The 20,012-nt window shown below is 41.6% G+C and overlaps 1 protein-coding gene across 1 annotated transcript in view; it reads right to left on the minus strand.

The window, feature by feature from the left end:
* Positions 1-20,012, minus strand: part of SORCS3 (sortilin related VPS10 domain containing receptor 3) — a 266,055-nt gene that overhangs the window by 168,182 nt on the left and 77,861 nt on the right. Inside the window, exon 3 of the mRNA XM_041461143.1 lies at positions 12,238-12,305. Coding sequence (XP_041317077.1) covers positions 12,238-12,305 — 68 coding nt within the window. The remainder of the gene's footprint in view (positions 1-12,237; positions 12,306-20,012) is intronic.

The following is a 20,012-nucleotide window of genomic DNA, read 5'->3' on the forward strand; positions in this document are numbered from 1 at the left end:
AGATGGGCCATGTTCTTGTGCCCATCACTGTTAAAAAGCTGCAGGACAACAAACATATACAAACTCCTCACGTGGTGTGACTAAAACCCCTCAGCCCCTACAATTAGGCAGTGTTGGTGCAGACCACTCTCCAAGCCTCAGCAAGGCAAATGGTCCACTAGTTCCCCCTACCATATACTCTTCCAGAAGACAAACCCCAAAGCTCTTCTTCCTTTGTTCCTTTTGTGCCTTGTACAAAATAGAAAATGCACACCGGGGGGAAAAATGCTAAATATTCTGTGGTAACTCTGTATTCCTCATAGACATCCCTTTTATCTTTATTGGTTGCACATAATAGAACCAATGGGATTTTAATCTTCCAGGGGACATTTACTCTTTACTTTGCTAAAGGCACGCTGAATGATGTACCATGGTCTACTGCTTACTCTGTAGCTTAACTATTCCATGGCAATATAACATTATATCTGAAACCTGACATTTGAACAGATGATCTTACTCCCTCAGCCACACTTACAGCTGCAAGTAACCCAAAGAAAGGACAAGGTTTCCCACAGAATGGCTTTACAGAGACTCGAGTCTGGGGTACCTCATGGTCAAGCTTCTCTGTGATCCCTGAAGTAATTACACAAGACCCAGAGGGATCATACTTTATGATTTTTCAAGGAAACTTATACACTCCTGTTTGGTGATGGATGTTGTGTGATCCTCCTGTTTCCACACCAAGACCTGGGACATATTACCTGTGTGTGAACTACTCTTTTCCAAGCTGTTCCTGACTTCTGCTCTGAACCTGTTGCCTACTTATCCCCTCCAGGACCAAAAATCAGCAACCAGGCTTCCTTCTTAGAACAAATGATTCCTACGATTTCTAATATTTCAGAGAGAGAGGTACAAGAGGACGAATGTGAATTTATTTTTCCATGGGGCTGATGACTCTCTGTGAGCCCAGACTCCCACAAGGCCAGAACCCAGGCCCCAGTCATGGGTTGCTCTTTCTTTCTGAGTACTTCTCCCCAGACACCTTTGTAATTTCCAGGACTTTTTGTAAAAAGAGGGTCCTGCCCTCCTGGCAGTAGTTATAGATAGCTGGAGATTGTTGCATTTTGAACACAACAGAATTCACCCAGGTCAGTTCACAGTGCATCTCTCAACCCTGGACAAACTGCCTGATTTTGGGGTAAGGCTTGGCAGTAATAGCTGTATTAACAGCCCAGCCGTCTTCCTGTTACCTGTCTTCTATTGTCATCTTCCTTACAGATACCCTGAGCTAGACTACAAGATCCAGAAAACAGCATGCAACAGTCCTGTTACAGAGGCCAAAGGATATTCTTGGGTTTTTCATCAACCCATCCTTTCCAATACACCACCATATTTTTGCCTGGCTGACCTGACTTGCAAGATGCTGAATGCCCAGCTGCTAGCCTGCTGCTAGATTCAGGCATCTGGACAGCAACCTTCAGGGAAAACTGGATATAACTAACTATGAATATTTATGGAGTCAATTTTCTAAAGTAACTGGCCTTCAAAGACCCAGAAAAAAGGCCTAGCAATATGGTCTCACTAGTCTTCTAAAGTTTTTATTCAGAGGTAGAAATCCTAAATGTAAAAATGCACTAGCTTCCCATGATCTAGTAGTACTAGAGCTTTCATTTTCATTTGGTCAGGCATATACTGTAAAAGAACTGGCTGACAGATTTTACAGATGAAGCACATGTGATAACTAAATAAATCAAAGGCTGCCTTCCAGGCTGGGGAAATGTAGCCCTTTGTAAATATTATTTGGAGAAATGACCACTTCATATGGGCACTTTTAACTTCATTAGCAGCTTAATGAATCTACCATGGACATAATGAGAGAGACAGACCAGACTAAAAGAAAGATGGAAGGATTTCTTGCAAGTTTTTAACAGCTTTTCTCCACCCTTCTGATTATTTATAGCCATTATAAAATGGCAGTGCATTTGGGGGGGGGGGGGGGGGGGGGAAGAAACCACCACAACATAATAAAACATCAATATAAACAGACACAACCATGTTAAAGAACTAAAGTACTAAATTCTACAAGTTGCTGTACAAAGTATCCAAGATTTATGGCTTGATCTGAAGCCTAATTGGAAAGAACAGAAAAGCCAAGGGAGGAAGGAGATGGGAAGAGAAAGGAAAAGAGCAGCTGGGTTCAAGAGAAATCTTGTAAGGCAATACAAAGCCCACCTTCTGTGTGGATAGGGGCACTGCCCTGCAGCACTGCAGCAAGCATGAGGTGGCATCAACACAGAAATGTTCTGTGCAAGAACCTGGGGCTCCTTATGCAGGCCTGACTGCCTGTAGAGTATGTGGCAACATATATCTCTGTCTGACTGATCAGAGGCCAGGGAACTTTCAGAGCCACAGATTAAGATTAAGATTACATCTTCACAATTCTTACAATCCTTGGAAGATTTTGTGTCTGATTCTAGGAGCATGGGTAAAAACAGGCTCCAGCAAGGAGATGCACAGATTAACTACATATTGTCCTAAGAACATTCTTCTACTGGCTCTGAACATTAGATCAATGCTTCTTTATTCTTCTTGGAACCAAAGAATTGCTGAGGTTGGAAGGAATCACTGAAGCTCATCTGATCCAACCTCCTGCTCAAGCAGGGCCACCTGGTAGACATTTGCCCAGGATCAGTCCAGATAGCTTTTGAATATGTCCAAGGATGGACACACCACAACCTCCTTGTTTAACTCAGCCAGTGTTCAGTCACTTATACAGTAAAAAATGTTTTCCATCATGTTCAGAGGGAAGATCCTAAGTTTCAGTTTGTGCCCATGCATTGTCTCTTGTCCTGTCATTGGGCAGACACTTAAAAGAGCGTGACTCCATCTTCTTTCTCCCCTGCTTTGAGGAATTTGCACACATTGATGCAATCCACCAGTCCCAGTCCAGCCTTCCCTTCTCCAGACTAAAGAGCTCTCTCAGCCTTTCCTCATATGAGATGTTCTATCCACTCACTTTAATGAGACCCTGTCCATACCACATAACACTGTAAGATTTTTAACATACTATTTTCTGGCCACCTCCTTTCCCAATCCGAGTAGATGAGACTTAGTATGGAAACTCTTATGTAATTTATTAAGAAAGTTTTATTTTTCACCTATTTGCATATTTATAAGCAAATTTAATGTGTGGTTTTCATTACTACTGGCAAAGATTCCCATTGAATGCATTCGCTACTAATCTGTGCCAACGAAACTCCTCTGCACAGCAAAGAGTGATCAGAAAAAGACATTAGTAAGGTCAAAACAAATTCATCTTTACGTGTGGCTTCCTGCAAAGTTTTGCAGTCGACATCCAGATCTCATTAGAATGTAAGATTAGATAACTCAACAAAAGGAGCAGCTCTTTAATGAGAGCAGTGGAATTGCTGCTCCAAATGATAAAAGAAGCAATGGAGGAGCCGATTCCTGTTAACAGGTGCGGCTCTGCTGATGCAGCAACAAGGCACAACACCCGCAGGATCTGCAACAGCAGGTTCTTGGCTGCAGACTCCCTCCTGGGTACTGCCTTGCTGCTTCTAAACAAGTGGGCAAAGCACTACAAACACACTTTACCTGGCAGCCCTGACAAGATGACTTCATAGGGACAGCGAGGCTTCAAAAGCACATTTGCTCTTGGCAAAGATTCCTCTGACCTGCTCCACCAAAGCCCCAGAACTAAATGCCTGGGAGCATGACTAGAGCTTGAAATTCATTGCTGATGAGATAGGATGTCTCCTTTCTTCAGGAGCCTAATCAAAGAAATCCACCAATAAGGACAGAAATGGTATAATAAATATAGCTTATATTAGTTGAGAACACAGAGACAAGCATATTCTTCCAGCTTCCTAGAATACTTCACTTTTTTCCACAACAAATTTTATTAGTTCACACTGAGCTCCTAATGCTTATAAATCTACACTGGAAATATCTTTTGGCATTAAATTCTCTAAATTTCCCATTTTATTATCTAGTTTTCTGGAATGGAATGACTAGAGATCAGAACAGGTCTGTGTCCATTGACCCAGCTGAGTGCCTAAAAGGACTAGCTTAAAATTAAATTATGCCAAAGATATTTTTGGTTGGGTCTGTCATCCAGTTCTCTGGACTTAGAGATCTCCAGATCCCAAACTCACTAAAATACTGTGGATTATCACATTTCAAGCACAATCCCAGCAATTCCATTAGAATAGTTAAAGCATGAGTAGCTCATTGCTGACAAATACATAACAAAAAAAAAAAAAAAGATGTTTCTGCAGCTCTGACCCAAAACCTGTAGATTTGTCTGTTCCTTCATTGTTATAAAACACTATTACGTTATTCAGCCACCAGGAGAAATATCCTCCATTAATTCACTGAGTCTCTTTTTGAAATCCATTTATGCTTTTATTATTTCTGCCTCACAGCATCCTGTAGCAATGAGTTACACAATGTAATTACTTGAGGAATAAAAAAGCATTTCCCTTTATACTTATTCAGAACAAGGGCTTGAACTTGGATCTTCCACACATAAGATTAGAATGAGTCTCTCCCTGGAGAGATTCTCAGTATCTCCTGTTGCAGCTCTTTTGTAGAATATAAATAATTCAGGAGAGATGGCTGGGGCTCTTACCTGAATCGTGGAAAATTAAAGCAAAACACAGCATGTTTTTGTCTCTGTGCATTTTGTTTGGAATTCAACTTTCATCCCAAGAACATTTCCTCAAAAAGTTAGGAATTTGATAAATTGCCTTTTCCTTTTGCTTCCCTGTATTCAGCCAGAAAACAAGATGTATCCAAAAGTTCCCAGGTCTACTTATTAAAAGGAGCATCCCAGTAGCCCAGTTTTAGCTGTGAGATCAACACATATGTGCAAACACACAACCTCTCTAGGTATATTCCAAGTGCACCTTCCCCAGCCAAACAAATCTGCAGCGCCCACTGTCAGTGACCAGCCCAGTCCTCTCACAGCCACACATTTGAACGTCAACAACTTCAGCCCCATTTTCAAGCTGCAAAAGCTATGTGAATGGGCCACAGAGTGGGGATGTGTAGCACAGGTTGGACAGGAGTTACCTGCACATGAAAATGTGAACACCTGTGCTCCACCATGCAACACCAAAACAAGGTTCTGGGGCAGAACACAGCCAAAGCCAAGATTTACCTCTTCAGAGATCCACAGATATAAATAAATAAAGCATGAGCATTTATTTTTAAAATAGCAGACTATCTAAAACACCATTACAATCTGCAGTTCTGTTTTTATTCATTCTCTCCAATTCAGTAGGAATTTCACCAAGGAATAGGGATGAGCAGATGCAGGGGGTAGGACATTAATAAATCAAAAGTGTCATTAAAATTTGTAAACTAGTATCTTCTGGGAAGCCTTGGCAATTAGTCTCAGAGCTGCCTTGGCAAACAAAAAATTAATAAATCCAAAAGGCCCCCTGTCTGATGACATTCCCACCCCCACAGAAAGGTCACTAATGAAGCAATTAAGAGACACAACAAATGGACCAGTCAGCAGGCTGGCTCACAAAAGACAAATGAGCTTCATGAAACAAGAGGACTAAGACATCTTAATAAGCAAAGGTGGGACTTCAAACCACACACCACTCCAAGACACACACAAAGGCTTTTAAATTAATTTGCTGGGATAATACTTTTCACGTGATTTTGCAGTGGCCCCCTTGGTCTCCACCATCTCTGAGGCAACATTAACACAATTACAGCAAGGAAGCACCAGAAAGCAAAGGTGTGAACACTACTATTCCCTTTTTGGAAAATCCTGAGGGATATAACAGGGCTAGGGAAACATTGGGAAGGAGACAAATGAAACTTCTCTACAGAATTTAGTCTTATACTTAAAAAATAAAGTATTAAAAAATCAAGTCTTATCTTTATTACTATTACTGATTTTGCCTAATCCTAAAGCATAGCCGTGAATTTAAGATAAGCCTAATAATTTTCTACTATTGGTTCCCAAAACAGACATTTAAAACAGTTTTTAACTCACACTGTCCCTTTCTTGTAATGACAGCATCTCCTTCTAGTTTGAACTGCAAAGAATGTATGCTCTGGACACTATCTGGGACTGTGGTGCATTGGAGGAGGGCTAAACCTGTGGTTCATTCTGTTCAACTCCCTGAATTATTATTTTATTTTAATTACCATGAATCATCCCATTCAGCTATACACAGCCCAAGCAAATCTGAACCATCCCTTCAGTAGATTTCCTGACATCCACAATTAAACATTTGTTTAGATCACACTGTTAAACTAAGGGCCTCCATCTTCACTTGGCAGCAGCTAGCTCAGGAGTGGGCCAATATGCAGTTACTGTGCATGCCCCAAAGGGTTCCAGTGTGGTTCCCATGCCAAGATGACATCTATGGCATCTATGACTGCAGGCTGAGCTGCACCACCCATTGTGGAAACAACTAATCATCAAGAGTACTGGAGGTTAAGAACTGCATAATTCTGGGATTTTGCTGAAGGTGTGCACCAATTGCAACTCAGGGAGCTGGGAGCCTTGAGGAACAACTCTCATCCCACACTGTGGTCATCTGCTGTGGTTCCCCATTCCTTTGCTTCTTCAGCAAACACAGTCTGCACCTAACAGCTCTCAACCACAAAGATTTTCATAGCTAGCTCCCATAGCCTCAAAAAACTCACCATCATTAAGCTAAGTTATTTATACATTCTAGCCAAAAGCAACAGTAGAGACACCAAACTTTTGGTTGCCCTGGTTTTCAAATCCAAGAGAGATCAGGGTGCTTGCAGACACAGCTGGCTCCTTCCCTCAACGCCCTGATGGTGGCTCACTGCAGATACAAGAAACCCTTCTCCTTCTCAGCACAGGATTTCTGCACTTTGCAGCATTATTAAAAAAGTGCCAAAGAAGATGCAATAATGGGAAGCATTACTACTTTGAAAATCAGCTCCATTAATTTTATGCCTGAATACAATCATCCAGAAAATAGCACATATCGAAGATGCATGTCATCAGCATAAAAGTGGAAAATTATAAATGTAATCAAATTTGACAATACTGAGAGGAGATGTCAGCTGCTGGTCATGGAGACTGCATTTCAATACAGCAAACTCCAGGAAAACTGCAATGGCCCAGTGGAGCCAAACCAGTACTAAACAAGAGGTTGTGGCACAAACCAGAATTTGCCATTCATAATGCAGTCTAAATAATGTATTGACACTGGGATAGAAACACTCTTAAGAAAGCTCTGTCATGACCTATTTCAGGTTTGCTTGTTTCACGGAGGATGATATGGAAATCTGAGTCATGCTTTTTGAATTTCCTGATCCCTGACTTCTTTACTCACCAGTCTAAGCTGCTACATTTGGAGCAACCAGACTAAGCCTCAGTTCCCAAAGGGCACTTCACAGAATTCACAGAATCACTAGCTTGGAAGAGACCTTAAAGATCATTGAGTTCAACCCATGCCTGAGCACCTCAACTAAACCATGGCACCCAGTGCCACATCCAGTCTTTTTGTAAACACATGCAGGGATGGTGACTCCACCACCTCCCTGGACAGACCATTCCAGAACTTTATCACTCTTTCCATGAAAAATGTTTTCCTAATAACTAACCTACATTTCCCTTGGCTTAAGACTGTGTCCTCTGGCTCTGTCAGTTGCTGCCTAGAGAAAGAGACCAACCCCACCTGACCATAACCACCTTTCAGGGAGTTGTAGAGAGTGATAAGGTTCACATCACACCACATTCACCCTTTCCCACCTAGTGCAGCCCTATGAAGCCGGCTCTACGTGCCACACACAAACCTAGGACACAGAAATCAGCGTGAGCTGGGAAATTTTTGCAATGCTAGAGGTACACTGGCACATGCTGAGGGTCTCTGGGGACTGTGGGAGGTTTAAGAGGCAATTCCATGGGAGGAAACAATGTGAAGCCCTCTAGTATTTCAAACAGAGCTGAATGAACAGCAATGCATGATATGAGACAGCCTGCAACCAAGCTGGGGGGTTTTACTCCTCTCTGCTCCAAACTAGGGTTGCAGCTGCTGCATTTTGCAGCTGCCTCTATTAAAAAGCTGAAAGGGTTTTTTTTTCTAACTCAACAAAGACTGAGACAACAGAATAACCTCTTTAGACACAGCAGCCGCAAGAGTGAAAAAAAATGCTTGGGGATTTTTGACTGCTGCCATGGAGACATAATTTCTTGGTTAATAAACAAGAAAGAAAAAAAAATATATAGATATATAAATTTCTTCATCAGCATTTTAGCCTCTTAAACAGAAATAGTCACAATTTTGGGTTAATGCATGGGCCAGCATTATGTACAATCAGATAATTTAGCCAGGAAAACAGCCAGAGGAGGGGAACTCCAGGGGACCTATCTGAGGTGGGTAAAATGGTAGCAGGGACTAAGAACTGACACATGCAAGTGCTTGCACTTTGGAAGAAAATCTAAACTGTTCCCCACTGCCCAATTAGCTGATGTGATGCAGTCATGGCTGTGGCATTGATCATAAATAGCTCCTTGCTCACTTGTGCCTCTCCTGTCTTCTGGGTCACCCTGTTGGCTCTCTGTCTTCACCTGAGATTGAGAACTCCCTTGAGAGGGAAGCTGTCTTTTTAGCGACTGCAATCCAAATAGATAAAATAAATTAATACATTGCTGAGTACCAAAGCAGGCAACAATGGAAAACCTTTTATTCCAGTTATCTTAGGAGAAAGATACTGCTCAATACACACTGGTTGAAACGGTTGAAAACATTTTAAATACTGCAATATCAACTTTAAATACTTATCCAGAATGTTCCCACAACCCTTTCTCAATACTGTACAGCTTAAACAATTCCTGTGAAGAGCCTGGCACCTACTCTTTAGAGAGAGAGTTCATATTTCATACAGATCACTCCTGCATGCTTACAGTTCCTCATGGACAATGAAGTTTGATGCAGGGATCCTGGCCTACAGAGAGTCTGGGAATTAGAGGTGCTCTAACAGCACTTCAAATCAAAACCACATAAGTTTACAGATTTAAAGGGAATTTTTTTTTAACTTTTTGTTGATGGAGAAGAGGTGTTAGTGGGGTGAAAATATTCTACAGAAAGATTATGGCCTTATTCCTTAATTAATTATTAATGGCCTAATTATCCCTTAATTCATTTTTTTATTTAAAGCAGGCAGGACTCATAACTACACAGTTAGATAATTCACTAGGCAATGAGAACTGATGAAGGGTTTGCATATCTAAAAGCTTAAGTAATTTTTACTGTTATATTTGTAGACCTATGAAAAAGACGTCTCTCTAGAAATTCATAAACAACTCACACCATCACAAATAGTAAAGTAGTAATAAAGTAGCTTCCTTTCATAGGAGGAAAATTATCACCTCCACTCAACTCAGTGGGAAAAACAAAAATCTAAACCACAACTGACAGGTATCTCCTGTGACAAAGAAGAGATGTAGCATTCACAAGGAAGAGGGGGTGTGTGGGTGTGTGTTTTTTCCTTGAAGCTGGCTGCTTCAAGGCTGGCTGCTTCAGTAGCAATAAAGACCTTTTTTGTGATTGTTTGAGCCCCAGAAATATGAATTTGGATATTAGAGCAATGTCTGTGTTCCTGCATTCAAATGCTGACTAGAATTTCCCCTGTCTAAGCTCATACCAGCCTGATATAGGAGCAGTTTTCAAATGTAACTTCTAATTCTCCTCTCTTCCTCTGTTGCTCTCTCTCCATTTTTTTAATTACATTCAGGATGTTTTCTTATTGATTTACTTGTTTTTGTATTTAGATGTAGGGATTAGAAATTCTTTTTATATGGCAATTCAGTTTTCCATTAAAAGAAGCCTCTCATGCTATAAACCCAGGGGGAACTGAGGAGGAGATTTTGGTGCATGGAGCACGTGGAGGCAAGATGGTATTTGGAGATTGCATTGCACTCTGCTCCATCTCAGCATCCTCTCCTGTGTAATTCATTGCTCTCTGCCACAAAAGCCACACTCCCCTCTTGTGAAGGCAACTGTATCTGCCAGGTGGTCAGGATGGATATCATACAGCACCACAGCTCAGATGGGCAGGGCTCCTGGCTTAGCCGTATTTCCAGAACACAGGAAAAAAAACAAAATCCCTTGTAAATGTACAGATCATCTTTTGATACACAGTTGAAGTTGCATTCAGTTTGTGATCCATCTAGGGGCTCAAAGAGTCTACAAAAAGTAACTAAAGAAAGCTTACATTCTTTTAACTAAAGAATGTAAGCTTTCCAGGAGGCTTACATTCATTCTGCAAAGACAAATCCTCCTTTTAAAATTTTCAGGGTCTCAAAAACTAAAAGAAAATATTGAAAAACACCAATTTAAATAATGAAAAGATTCAGAGGTCTGAATGTGCAAATAGAACAGGAAATCCCAAGAAAAGGAGTATTTCTCTGGCTTATTTCTTACACTTAGTATCTATTTGCATTTCTACAATGTCCTTTACAGAGGAACTCATAGATGCTCTCCAAGATTCCACACTCCCCTGTCAAGTAAAACATGGCTTATTCCTGAATTTTCCAGCAGAAAATAAGGTTTAGAGCCCAGGAGATCTACCTACTAGCACTTACCCTGAGCTTTCCTGACAGACCTAGGAAAAGAACATGAGAAGTTCTAACTTCTCTGAATCTCCAGGTCCCTCACTGATCCCTATTTCACTGGAACACTGCAAAAGTGTTCCAGAACACGCTCCCACAAAGCAGTGAGTTTTCCCAGCTGACCAAATGCTGGATGCTTTCAATTGTATTGATGATTAATTACATTTCTATCACTTTGGGAAGCCTCCAAAAGGGGTGCTGCTATTACCTTTCTGCAGAGCTCAGGTGATGCTGCAAGCTCAGGATTAAGACAAGGTTTGCCTGTTCGTTACATTATTTATGCAGGGCAGATTGTTTGGCAATTACTTTTAAAGTACAATCACTGTGGCATTTGTACTCGCTATGTAAAGAGGCAAAAGTTTTTTTAAGGCATTAATACCTTGAAAAGTACCAGGGTAAGTGGAAATGACTGTTCTCTCTTATTAGCTGCATGGTTATTTATACTTTTGCAGATTACCATGGTGCAGTGCAATTAGGCTTCTTAAGTACTGTTCAAATTGAGAAGTTTCAAGAGCTCTACTGAACAATTAACCCTTAAATACATTTACAGGAATAAACCTTCAGCAAATGGCCAAAGCCTACTCCAAACATGGGCTTTTAAATCATCTGTGAAGAAAGAAGTACAAGAGACCATCTGCCAGGAAGGGCTCACACCCAAGCAATGGCTACAGTGCACTGACCATTCCACCAACTACACTTTGAGCAGGTTTCACAATAGCTATAATACACCAGGTAAATCTAAAACAAAGCACTTGGTCTCACCAGCCCTTGGCTGCCTTTTTTTTCTTTTTTTTCTTTTTTAACCATAGAAAGGTAAAAACCAAAAAACCACCTGATAGCAATTCTGATAAAGGCATACCACTCCACAGGCAGGATGAAACAATTTGGTGATTTCAAATATGAAGAAACTGACCTGTTTATAGGGCTGAGTTTGGGGACTGAGGAGATTTTAGGTTATTTCTTTATTTTAAATGCAGACACACACTTCCAAACACACACTCTGTCCAGAATCATATTTCTCCAGGGCAGGACAGTCCATCTCCCATGTCAGACTAGGAATATGGCAGCTGTGTGACCCCATCCAAGTATATCCACAGTGGAGAAGACACTGTGGCATCTCCAGCCCTTCAGCAACTACTCTCCTTACAGCCCAACACACAGTCACTACCAAGATGGCAATCTTAGCTCACAGGGGTGAGGAACAAGGTTGGGATCAGCTAAGATTATATTATATACTGTATTTAATTCCTTCTCAGACACAGTTCTAGCAAGTGTGTACCCATCTACAGAGCCTGTTCTCATTGCCAGCCTCACAGTAGAGAGAGGAAGGAAGGGACTTGTTTAAGGACACTCAAAGGTGAGAGGGAAACCAAGCTCCTCTGCGTGTCAGGGAAGTGCCATTACATGATGAAACCCTCCTGTTTGCAGACCCCACCTCATTAAAGGAATGTGTCCTAATCTTGCATCCCTTTTCCAAAGAGCAGCTCCATTTGTCCAGGATTCTTTCCCAGCTTCTCCTGTGATGAACTCAGGCACTCCCCCTGCCCACAGCCCGGGTCAGCCCCCAGACACAGTGCAGCCCTCCATGCCAGTTGCTGTCAATTCCACGTTCCACGTACCTCCACAGTGAGCTCTCCGTAACACTCCCCAAGTTGAAGTCGTAGAGCTTTGTCAGAATGAGAATCACCTAGAGAGGGGAAAGGGAGGGAGTGAGAGAGAAAGAGAAAAGAGGAGAAAAAAAAGATTGATGTTAGATTTTGTAACAATACACAGGGCATCTGAAACCACCTAATGGAGAGCTGAGCATTTATCCATTAAAGTTGCAGTATTATAGGATAAAGTAGGTTTAAAAAATAAAATGGGAAATCATTAGCTTAGTGAATTGTATAACCAGTAACATTTACTTTAATCCCAAAATGTTTTGCATTTGAAATAAAACATGCCACCAGGAATGAATCAGACTTTGTGAGCTGACCTCTCTGCAACTATGATTATTCAAATTCAGGGATGGAATCAAATGTACCCTTGTTAATTCAATAGTTCAATCTAAAATTACAGTCAATTTCTTTTGTCTCTCAACATTCTATCATTAATTATTCAGTCTTCATAGAAAGAACTGACAAGTTTTTTTATGTAGATCCCCATCCACCAAAACAGTCCATCTTGCCTAGAGTCAGCTTTGTTTTCTCCATCTGCTGTCACTGGCTCCAGAGCATGGGAATTCCTGCATGCCATCGCCTTCCCACAGGGCTAAGAGGAACATGGAGTGTGACATTCTGCTTATGCACTGAGTGAGACAGACCTTCACATGGATCTTTAGTGCTCAAGGACAGTCAGAGGCCCCAGGACACCCTGACTTTCTGGAGAAAACACTCCTGAGTCATGCCCCTGCAAAAATGAGGCTGGGGGAGAGGGAGTTAAGCAGTACACGGGAGACCACAGAGAAATATACTTTGCCTCTGATCTACCTGGTGCTGTGACCTCAGATTTCACAGATAAATGTAATCCTCCTAAGCTACATTGCCCAATGTCCTTCTCTCCAGAAAGGCAGTTATGCATTCTGATAGCTTGGGAGCCTCTGTGCAAGCTCCCAGGCTCACGTGGGATGAGGGAATAGAGGGAAGGTAAGAGCATTTGAGAATCTGCTCCTTGCCTTTTTAGCATAACTAATGTCATACAGCTCATTCCCTTGGATTCTACAGGACCAGCCTCAAGGAAGAGCTCCAGGGCACCTCTTCATTTTTGTTTTGCATCATTTTAACATTTCAGCATCATTTCCTCCTTGCAGGATTCAAGCACAGGCCAGTTTCCCTCACATCTGCTCCAGCTGTGAGAGAGAGCAAAGTTTAAAGCTTTGCAGAAAAATGCCAAAGGATTAATCAATATCACAGCTGCTGCAGCACTCGTTTACTGTCATCATAATACCAGGAAAAAACCTGTTCAAATTGTAAGGGACCTTGGTACGTGACTATGCAGTCAGTGCCCATCTTAATGACTTTAGAATAGATGTTCCAAGCATCCTTCACTCTCCTGGATTCACTTTTACCATCCCTATTGCATTTTTCCCTTTATTTCCCCACACAGAGACCTTTAGGAAAAAGATAATAGCCAAGCTGCTTCCAGCAGGGTGTGAAAAGAAACCTGCCAGGCAGATTTGAGTCAGCATATGCAAGTCCATGTCAGCTGAAACCAGTGCTGTGCTATGGGGAAATAAGGCTAAGGCTAGCATCCTTTTTAGCGCAGCCTAAACCCTGCACACACCTTCCCATACGAAGGGGGAAGAGCCAGCTGCAAGCTGCAGCAACCAAGGTTTGTATGGTTTGTGTGCCTTACACCCAGCAGGGCAACCTTCTCCCAGCTAAAACCCAGTGAGAATGACATTTTTAGGTTGTTCCCTATAATCCCACGGGCACTCAGCCAGCATTCCTCTCAAGACTCTAGGAAGCCATGCACTATAGCACAAGCCCTGCCCCGCCTGAAATTGCACCCTGAAATTGCTCACAGCTGTGGTGAGGTTTCCCAAAGTATTCGAGTTTCAAAGTCTAAGCACATTGAAGGCAGCTGAGTTCAGTGGATCCCGGATTCATTCCTAAACATTGTAAATAAAATCTCAGTGTCTTGGTCAAATTGCAACAGATTCTACCTTATTTCTACCCTAAATTGCAATTACAACTAAAGGCAGCATCCATACTCTCCCATCTCTTTTTGTGTCTCTCTTCACATCTCCTATGCCCTACATTTTTGAAGACATGGCTTATCTATTACCACCCTGCAAATCCCAGGATAACAACAGCTTTACAGAAGTGGGCTGAATGCTACTCAGCTTCTGGGTATAAATTCATAGTAAAAGCATGACTTTTCTGGATTTTTGCCCGGGATGACTGACTAACATAGATCTCTACTTGGTGATGCATGGAAAGCACAAGCATCCCTTGAGCAGTGTCTTACACACAGTCCCAGGAAATGACAGGCATTTCCTGAGGCAGTGGTTAACACCTATATCAACCTGTCCCTAAAATCTCTCACCACAGGAGCCCAGGACAGGCAACATTCCCACATCACTAACCCAGGCAGCTTCCACTCTGCTCCCGCTTGCTTTTATGAAAAAAACACCCCAGATTCAATAAAGACAAATCTTGCAATGGTTTGGGAGTCTGAAAACCAGAGAAGATCTGAGTCTGAACACACAACCTTCCCAAGAAAAGCTGCAAAAGCACTTTCCCCCTACACACTGCCACAGAGGAAGCTCAGGAAACACCATGGGGTTGAGACACAGACAGGAGCCTGAGAGGCAGGGCTGGGTCCCGAGCTGTTTCATGGGCTGTGTTTGACACAGCTCTGCAGAGGAAACATCCAACCCTTCCAAGAGGATATTCTGAGGCACCTTCAGGCTGCCCCAGCCATGATGAGAAGAAACATGAGGCAGAGGCAGATGTGGGAAAGTACCAGATTTTCTGACATTGTGTTGTTTGAATGCTTTAGTTGAAAATGAATGGAACAAAATAGAGGGAAAATTGGACACATTTTCCAAAACTGAATTCTGACAGGAAAAAGAAAAATTAAAAAGGGAAAAAACCCTCCTTGACTCAGGCTGAGACATTTGATTCCAATTTCTGCTTTGTAGTTGAAGAAGCTCAGCTTGTTTTTGCGAACACTAAAAAATTACTTATTTTTTTCCATGCCAGTATAATTTTGCATGAAAATCTTGATGGTTGTCATTTTAAAAGCTGAATTCTACTGAAAATGGGAGATTTTTTAATTAAGGCACTATTTCAAAACAAAAACATTTTCTTCCCGTGAACTGAGAGAAATCTGTAATTGCCCCCCCCCCATAGAAAATGCCTGCTCTGCAACATAAATTAAAATATTTTTCTCTGGGGAAAAGAAATACAAATTTATTAAGTTCCAAGCAATTTAGAAACAGCAAAAATTTACACCTAGGCATTATTTAATCAAAATAAAGAAAATGCCTTTATAGTGCCAAATCAAACTGTTTCTATTCATCAAACCAATCTTTCCAAAATTAATTCCAAGTCAGCTCAATGTTAAACTGCATTTTGCTATGGGATCATACTTCTCACTTCAGGAAATACAGCTCATGAAATTTCCTCATCTCCTGCAGGCTAGGCTCCACACACTGCACTGTGCTTCCTAGGACACCCCAGGGCAGGTCTCCCTTGGGACACCAAGCAGCTCAGCTGGTTGAGAATGAAAAAAAAAATGGTCTGCATGACAGAGTGGGGAAATAGAGAGGCTGAATTACAGCTCCCTTAAGGCAATACAATCCCTCCAGAAAATGCAATTTCAAGCTGAGTTTACATGAAACTTAATGACCTGAATAATTTAACAAATTGTTTTGGTTTTGTAGACAGAAATGGGAATGGAGAAAGGATAATCAGAAAAAATATATTTTCTTTGGAAAGAAGTGATGTTCCAGTTCTACAAGAATTTTCTTATGTGCTTTATTTTTCACACATGCATCTCCACTTTGCATATAGGTTGGAGTTGTTTTCACTGTCTACTAAATACCCTGCTTTAAGGCTTATATAAAAAAATGCCAACACCTGTCAATCATTTACCTTCAATGGTCTATACTTCACTACAGATTAAGAGCCTCTGGCACTGAGGAATCCTGACACAATGCTCTATAGCATACCAAACCACTAAATACAGATTTAATATGATGGACCACTTCTCTAAAATAAGGCCAGCAAATGTCCAAAACTGCCCAATTCAGCAGCCTTGGGTCTTACCAGCCTTGGCTGGTATGAAAGCAGAAAAATTACTACTAGGAACATTAGCCCACATTTCGTTCCATCTCAAAAACACATTCCTGAAGGGATCCCTATTGTTCAGGCAATTATCAAGAATCTCCAAGGCCACAAATCACAAAAGTACTCAGAAGCTTTTCAGAGTGTTTGGTGGTGCAACAATCTTCCATGCCAATAAAATTTTACTACGAAGGAAAATTACTTCAGTTCATTAAACCAAGCTCCAGATCTCGCCAATTCTAAACTGGCAAAGTGCTTTGCATATACCCCAGAGTGGAATATATAATGTCTGTTTCCCACAAATTAAGAGTGCAAAGGCACTGCTGTTCCTCCAGCAGGTTGACAATGAACTTCAGAACAAGTGAAAAGCACCACACCAAAGGCTGTGTGGAGACACTACACTCCTGTGAAAGGGGACATTGATATTAGAGACACAAGAGGGAAGAGCACAGCAGCCAAAGTAGGTGTCAGACAGACATCTGAAAGGCCAGCTCTGGTTCCCTTCACGAGACATCTCTTCTCTGAGTGATCCTGCTGCATCAGCACAGAGATTAACACAACTCATCAGTAGCCCTGTGCACATATTTGCCAAGTGTAATTAATAAAGAGTACAGGGATGAGCACTAGGCAGCACAAAGCACAGTAGAAAGAGGGCAGACAAATTTACATGTGAAAAATGAGAGCTCTCCACTCACTTGCTCTGGCATGTTGGGGTCTCTGTCTCCTGCCCACAGACATATTTCCATGATGCTTGCAACATTTTCTACCCTCCAAGCCAACCACAGGAAGCTTGTCTGCAACTTCCATCTGCCATTCCCCAAACCATATGAGAGCTACAGCACCCAAGAAGTAAATTTCAAATGTGAGCAACCACAGGATACTGGGAACCAGTGTCAGTAAAAATGATCACAGCCAAAACCAAATTGGCTTAAAATGCTCTGGGACTCTAACACCAGCAGCACTGATCTATGTAGGCCCCTGATGTTTTCTTATTTGGGATCTTTCTGGGGTTTTGTTTGTTTGGTTGGGGTTTCTTTTTTGTGGTGGTGGTGGCAGGTGGTTTTCAAGGCACAAGATTATTAGCTAAAGATGGACTGATTGGCAAGAACATGGACATGCACATTCATGAGCATGAATTTCTAATGCACTCTTTCATGCAATCTCTTCATTCAAAGCTAATTCTGTCAAAAGCTACCAATACCAGCCTAATTCTCCCCAAGCAAACACTCAAAAGATGGGGAAAGGACAATTTACATGTTCAATCTATATTTGTGCTTAAGTGTGTGGTAGGCTGACCCCAAGCAGGGACTAAGCACCAACCCAGGCATTGACTCTGTCCCACCCCAGCTTGATGGAGGAGAAAACCAGAAAAGCAAAAGTGAAAAAAACTTGTAATTCCTGACAAAAACATTACCATTAGTCAAGGAAAGGGAAGAAACTATAAATAAACAAACAAATGATATAAGGGCAGTCATCGACTGTCCTCCCCAGCAGACCAATACAAAATCAGACTTAGAACACAGTTACTATTGCTGAGGATGATGTTGTATGGAACACAACACCTCTCTGACCTTCTCCTTGGGTGGGCAGAGAGAGAAACAGAAAACCTGACACTGTGAAGCTCTGTTCAGCTACACCTAAAACACTGATGTGCTATCAGCACTGCTTTTTATTTATCCTAGAATTCAAAACAGCATGGCACAGGCTGCTCTGAGGAAAATTATTCCAGTACAAGTGTTTTCCTAGGTCAATGTAGCATGATTTCCAAAAACAATCACTACATAATCCTGGTCTCATCAAAATCTCTTCAATCAAACACAGCCTCAAAAATATACGTGTGCATGTGAGTGATCACACTATGCAACATCACCATCCTCATTTCCACTGGAGGTCTGAATGCAGTTGCCAATACCCAAGAGTGCCATCTCCAGTTGTGAGAAGCATATAGAACTATTACAAAGCTCCCAGGAGAGGAATTTAAATTCCACAGGTGCTAACAGATTTTGCAAGCATCACCACTATGAAACAAGGCAAGTAATGGCATCTTTGTTTTACTGATGAGGAGGCAAAGAGAGGTTAAGTGAAATTTTAAGTGTTTCTCTACATGGGAACACTCAGAAAGAAGAAAAGAAGAATTCAAATCAACTTTTAAGAGTTTGGTTCAATCCACTTTACAAATACGTATGAAAAATCAAAGACTACTTTATTCTGAAAAAGAGTCCACTGAGGAATCCAGCATAGCTGAAAGACTCCAATTCAGCACATTTTGATAATTTAAGGTAAGAGGCATCATCTGGAAGATAAAACACCAATCTGAGTTCACCCAGACTACGAGAATGATTAGCTAAAAAGGAACACATACACCTTAAATACCAATCTCCCCCTTCTTTCCCCAGTCTGGTGAGCATAGCTGAAGAAAACTTATCTCTAGATAACAGGAATTAATGAATAGCACATCCTAAGACACAATAAAAAAACCAGCAGAGGTACTGACAACAAACACAGGCCAAATCCTGCCCCTGGAAATCAGAGTAGCACTTGTGTAAGAGTAAAGCTTTGCCAACTAAGCTTGCAGCAAAGGACTTTTCCTTACTTTTTTCTTTTTTTTTTTTTTTTTAATCTCTAGAGAGACGAAAATGATCTGTGGGTGGCTTCAGGCAGTGCCGACAAAAGAGCCCTCTGAAATTGAAAGAGACAAATCCCAAGATCACACACAGAAGCAAAACATGTTCCAGTGAACTTGTGATCTCCAAACAGCTGAGACTGTCAAATTTGTCCTCAAAACAAGAACCAGTAACTAAAAGGAGGATATTCGCCTTTAATCCTCCTTTGCCTGTGTTGCTTATCACTTTCCAGTGGGAAAACTGCCACAGCAGGCTCCTTCTGTACCCTGCCCTCCTCCCTTTCAATATAAATCAGGCATCACAATGGGCTGGAGCCAGAGCAGAAGTCTTCGCACTGGCACAGCTGGAAACAGATCACATTATCTTCACAAAAGCACCTTCCAGATGTAAGCAGCAGTTTGAAATTCCCATTTACAGGACTTGCACTGAATGAACAGAATCTGAGGGTGCAAAAAGAAAAAAACAAACCAAACCCAGAACTAAAACCACTACAGTGCCTTGCAGAAAGAGGCAGATCTGGAAAGCCCAACTCTCTCCTCCTGTGCCTTTATGAGCAAAAGCAGGGCAGGAATTTTCTGTGCTGGTTCTCTTGGATACCTTGGCAATGCAAGGGCAAGCCCAGTCTGTCAAAGAAACAGCACCCATCAGCATCAGCCCCTGAGAGACACCTCTTCCAGAGTCATGGATTTACCTTACTGGCCCTTCACAAATCTAGAAAGTGGTTTTAATTGAATCTGACAGGGTCTTTCATGCTTTAGGCATTTTTGTGCAGGGACTGTAATTTAGGGTATGTTCAGAGATGCCTTGCACATACAAATCCTTGCCATGGTAGTGAATGCAGCTAAATAACCCCATCAGCAAGGCAATGACTAATGACTCCAGGACTCAGAAAAGGAATTGGACTATAATGTTTTACAACAATGTGGGAAAAGAAGTCTGATTTTCCTCCTCCCAAGGCAGACATTCCAATTATCAACCAAGGGGAGGGTATTCACAGCC

This window comes from Pyrgilauda ruficollis, unplaced genomic scaffold (genome assembly GCF_017590135.1).
Source record: "Pyrgilauda ruficollis isolate IOZ18807 unplaced genomic scaffold, ASM1759013v1 scaffold15, whole genome shotgun sequence".
Classification (NCBI taxonomy): Eukaryota; Metazoa; Chordata; class Aves; order Passeriformes; family Passeridae; genus Pyrgilauda; species Pyrgilauda ruficollis.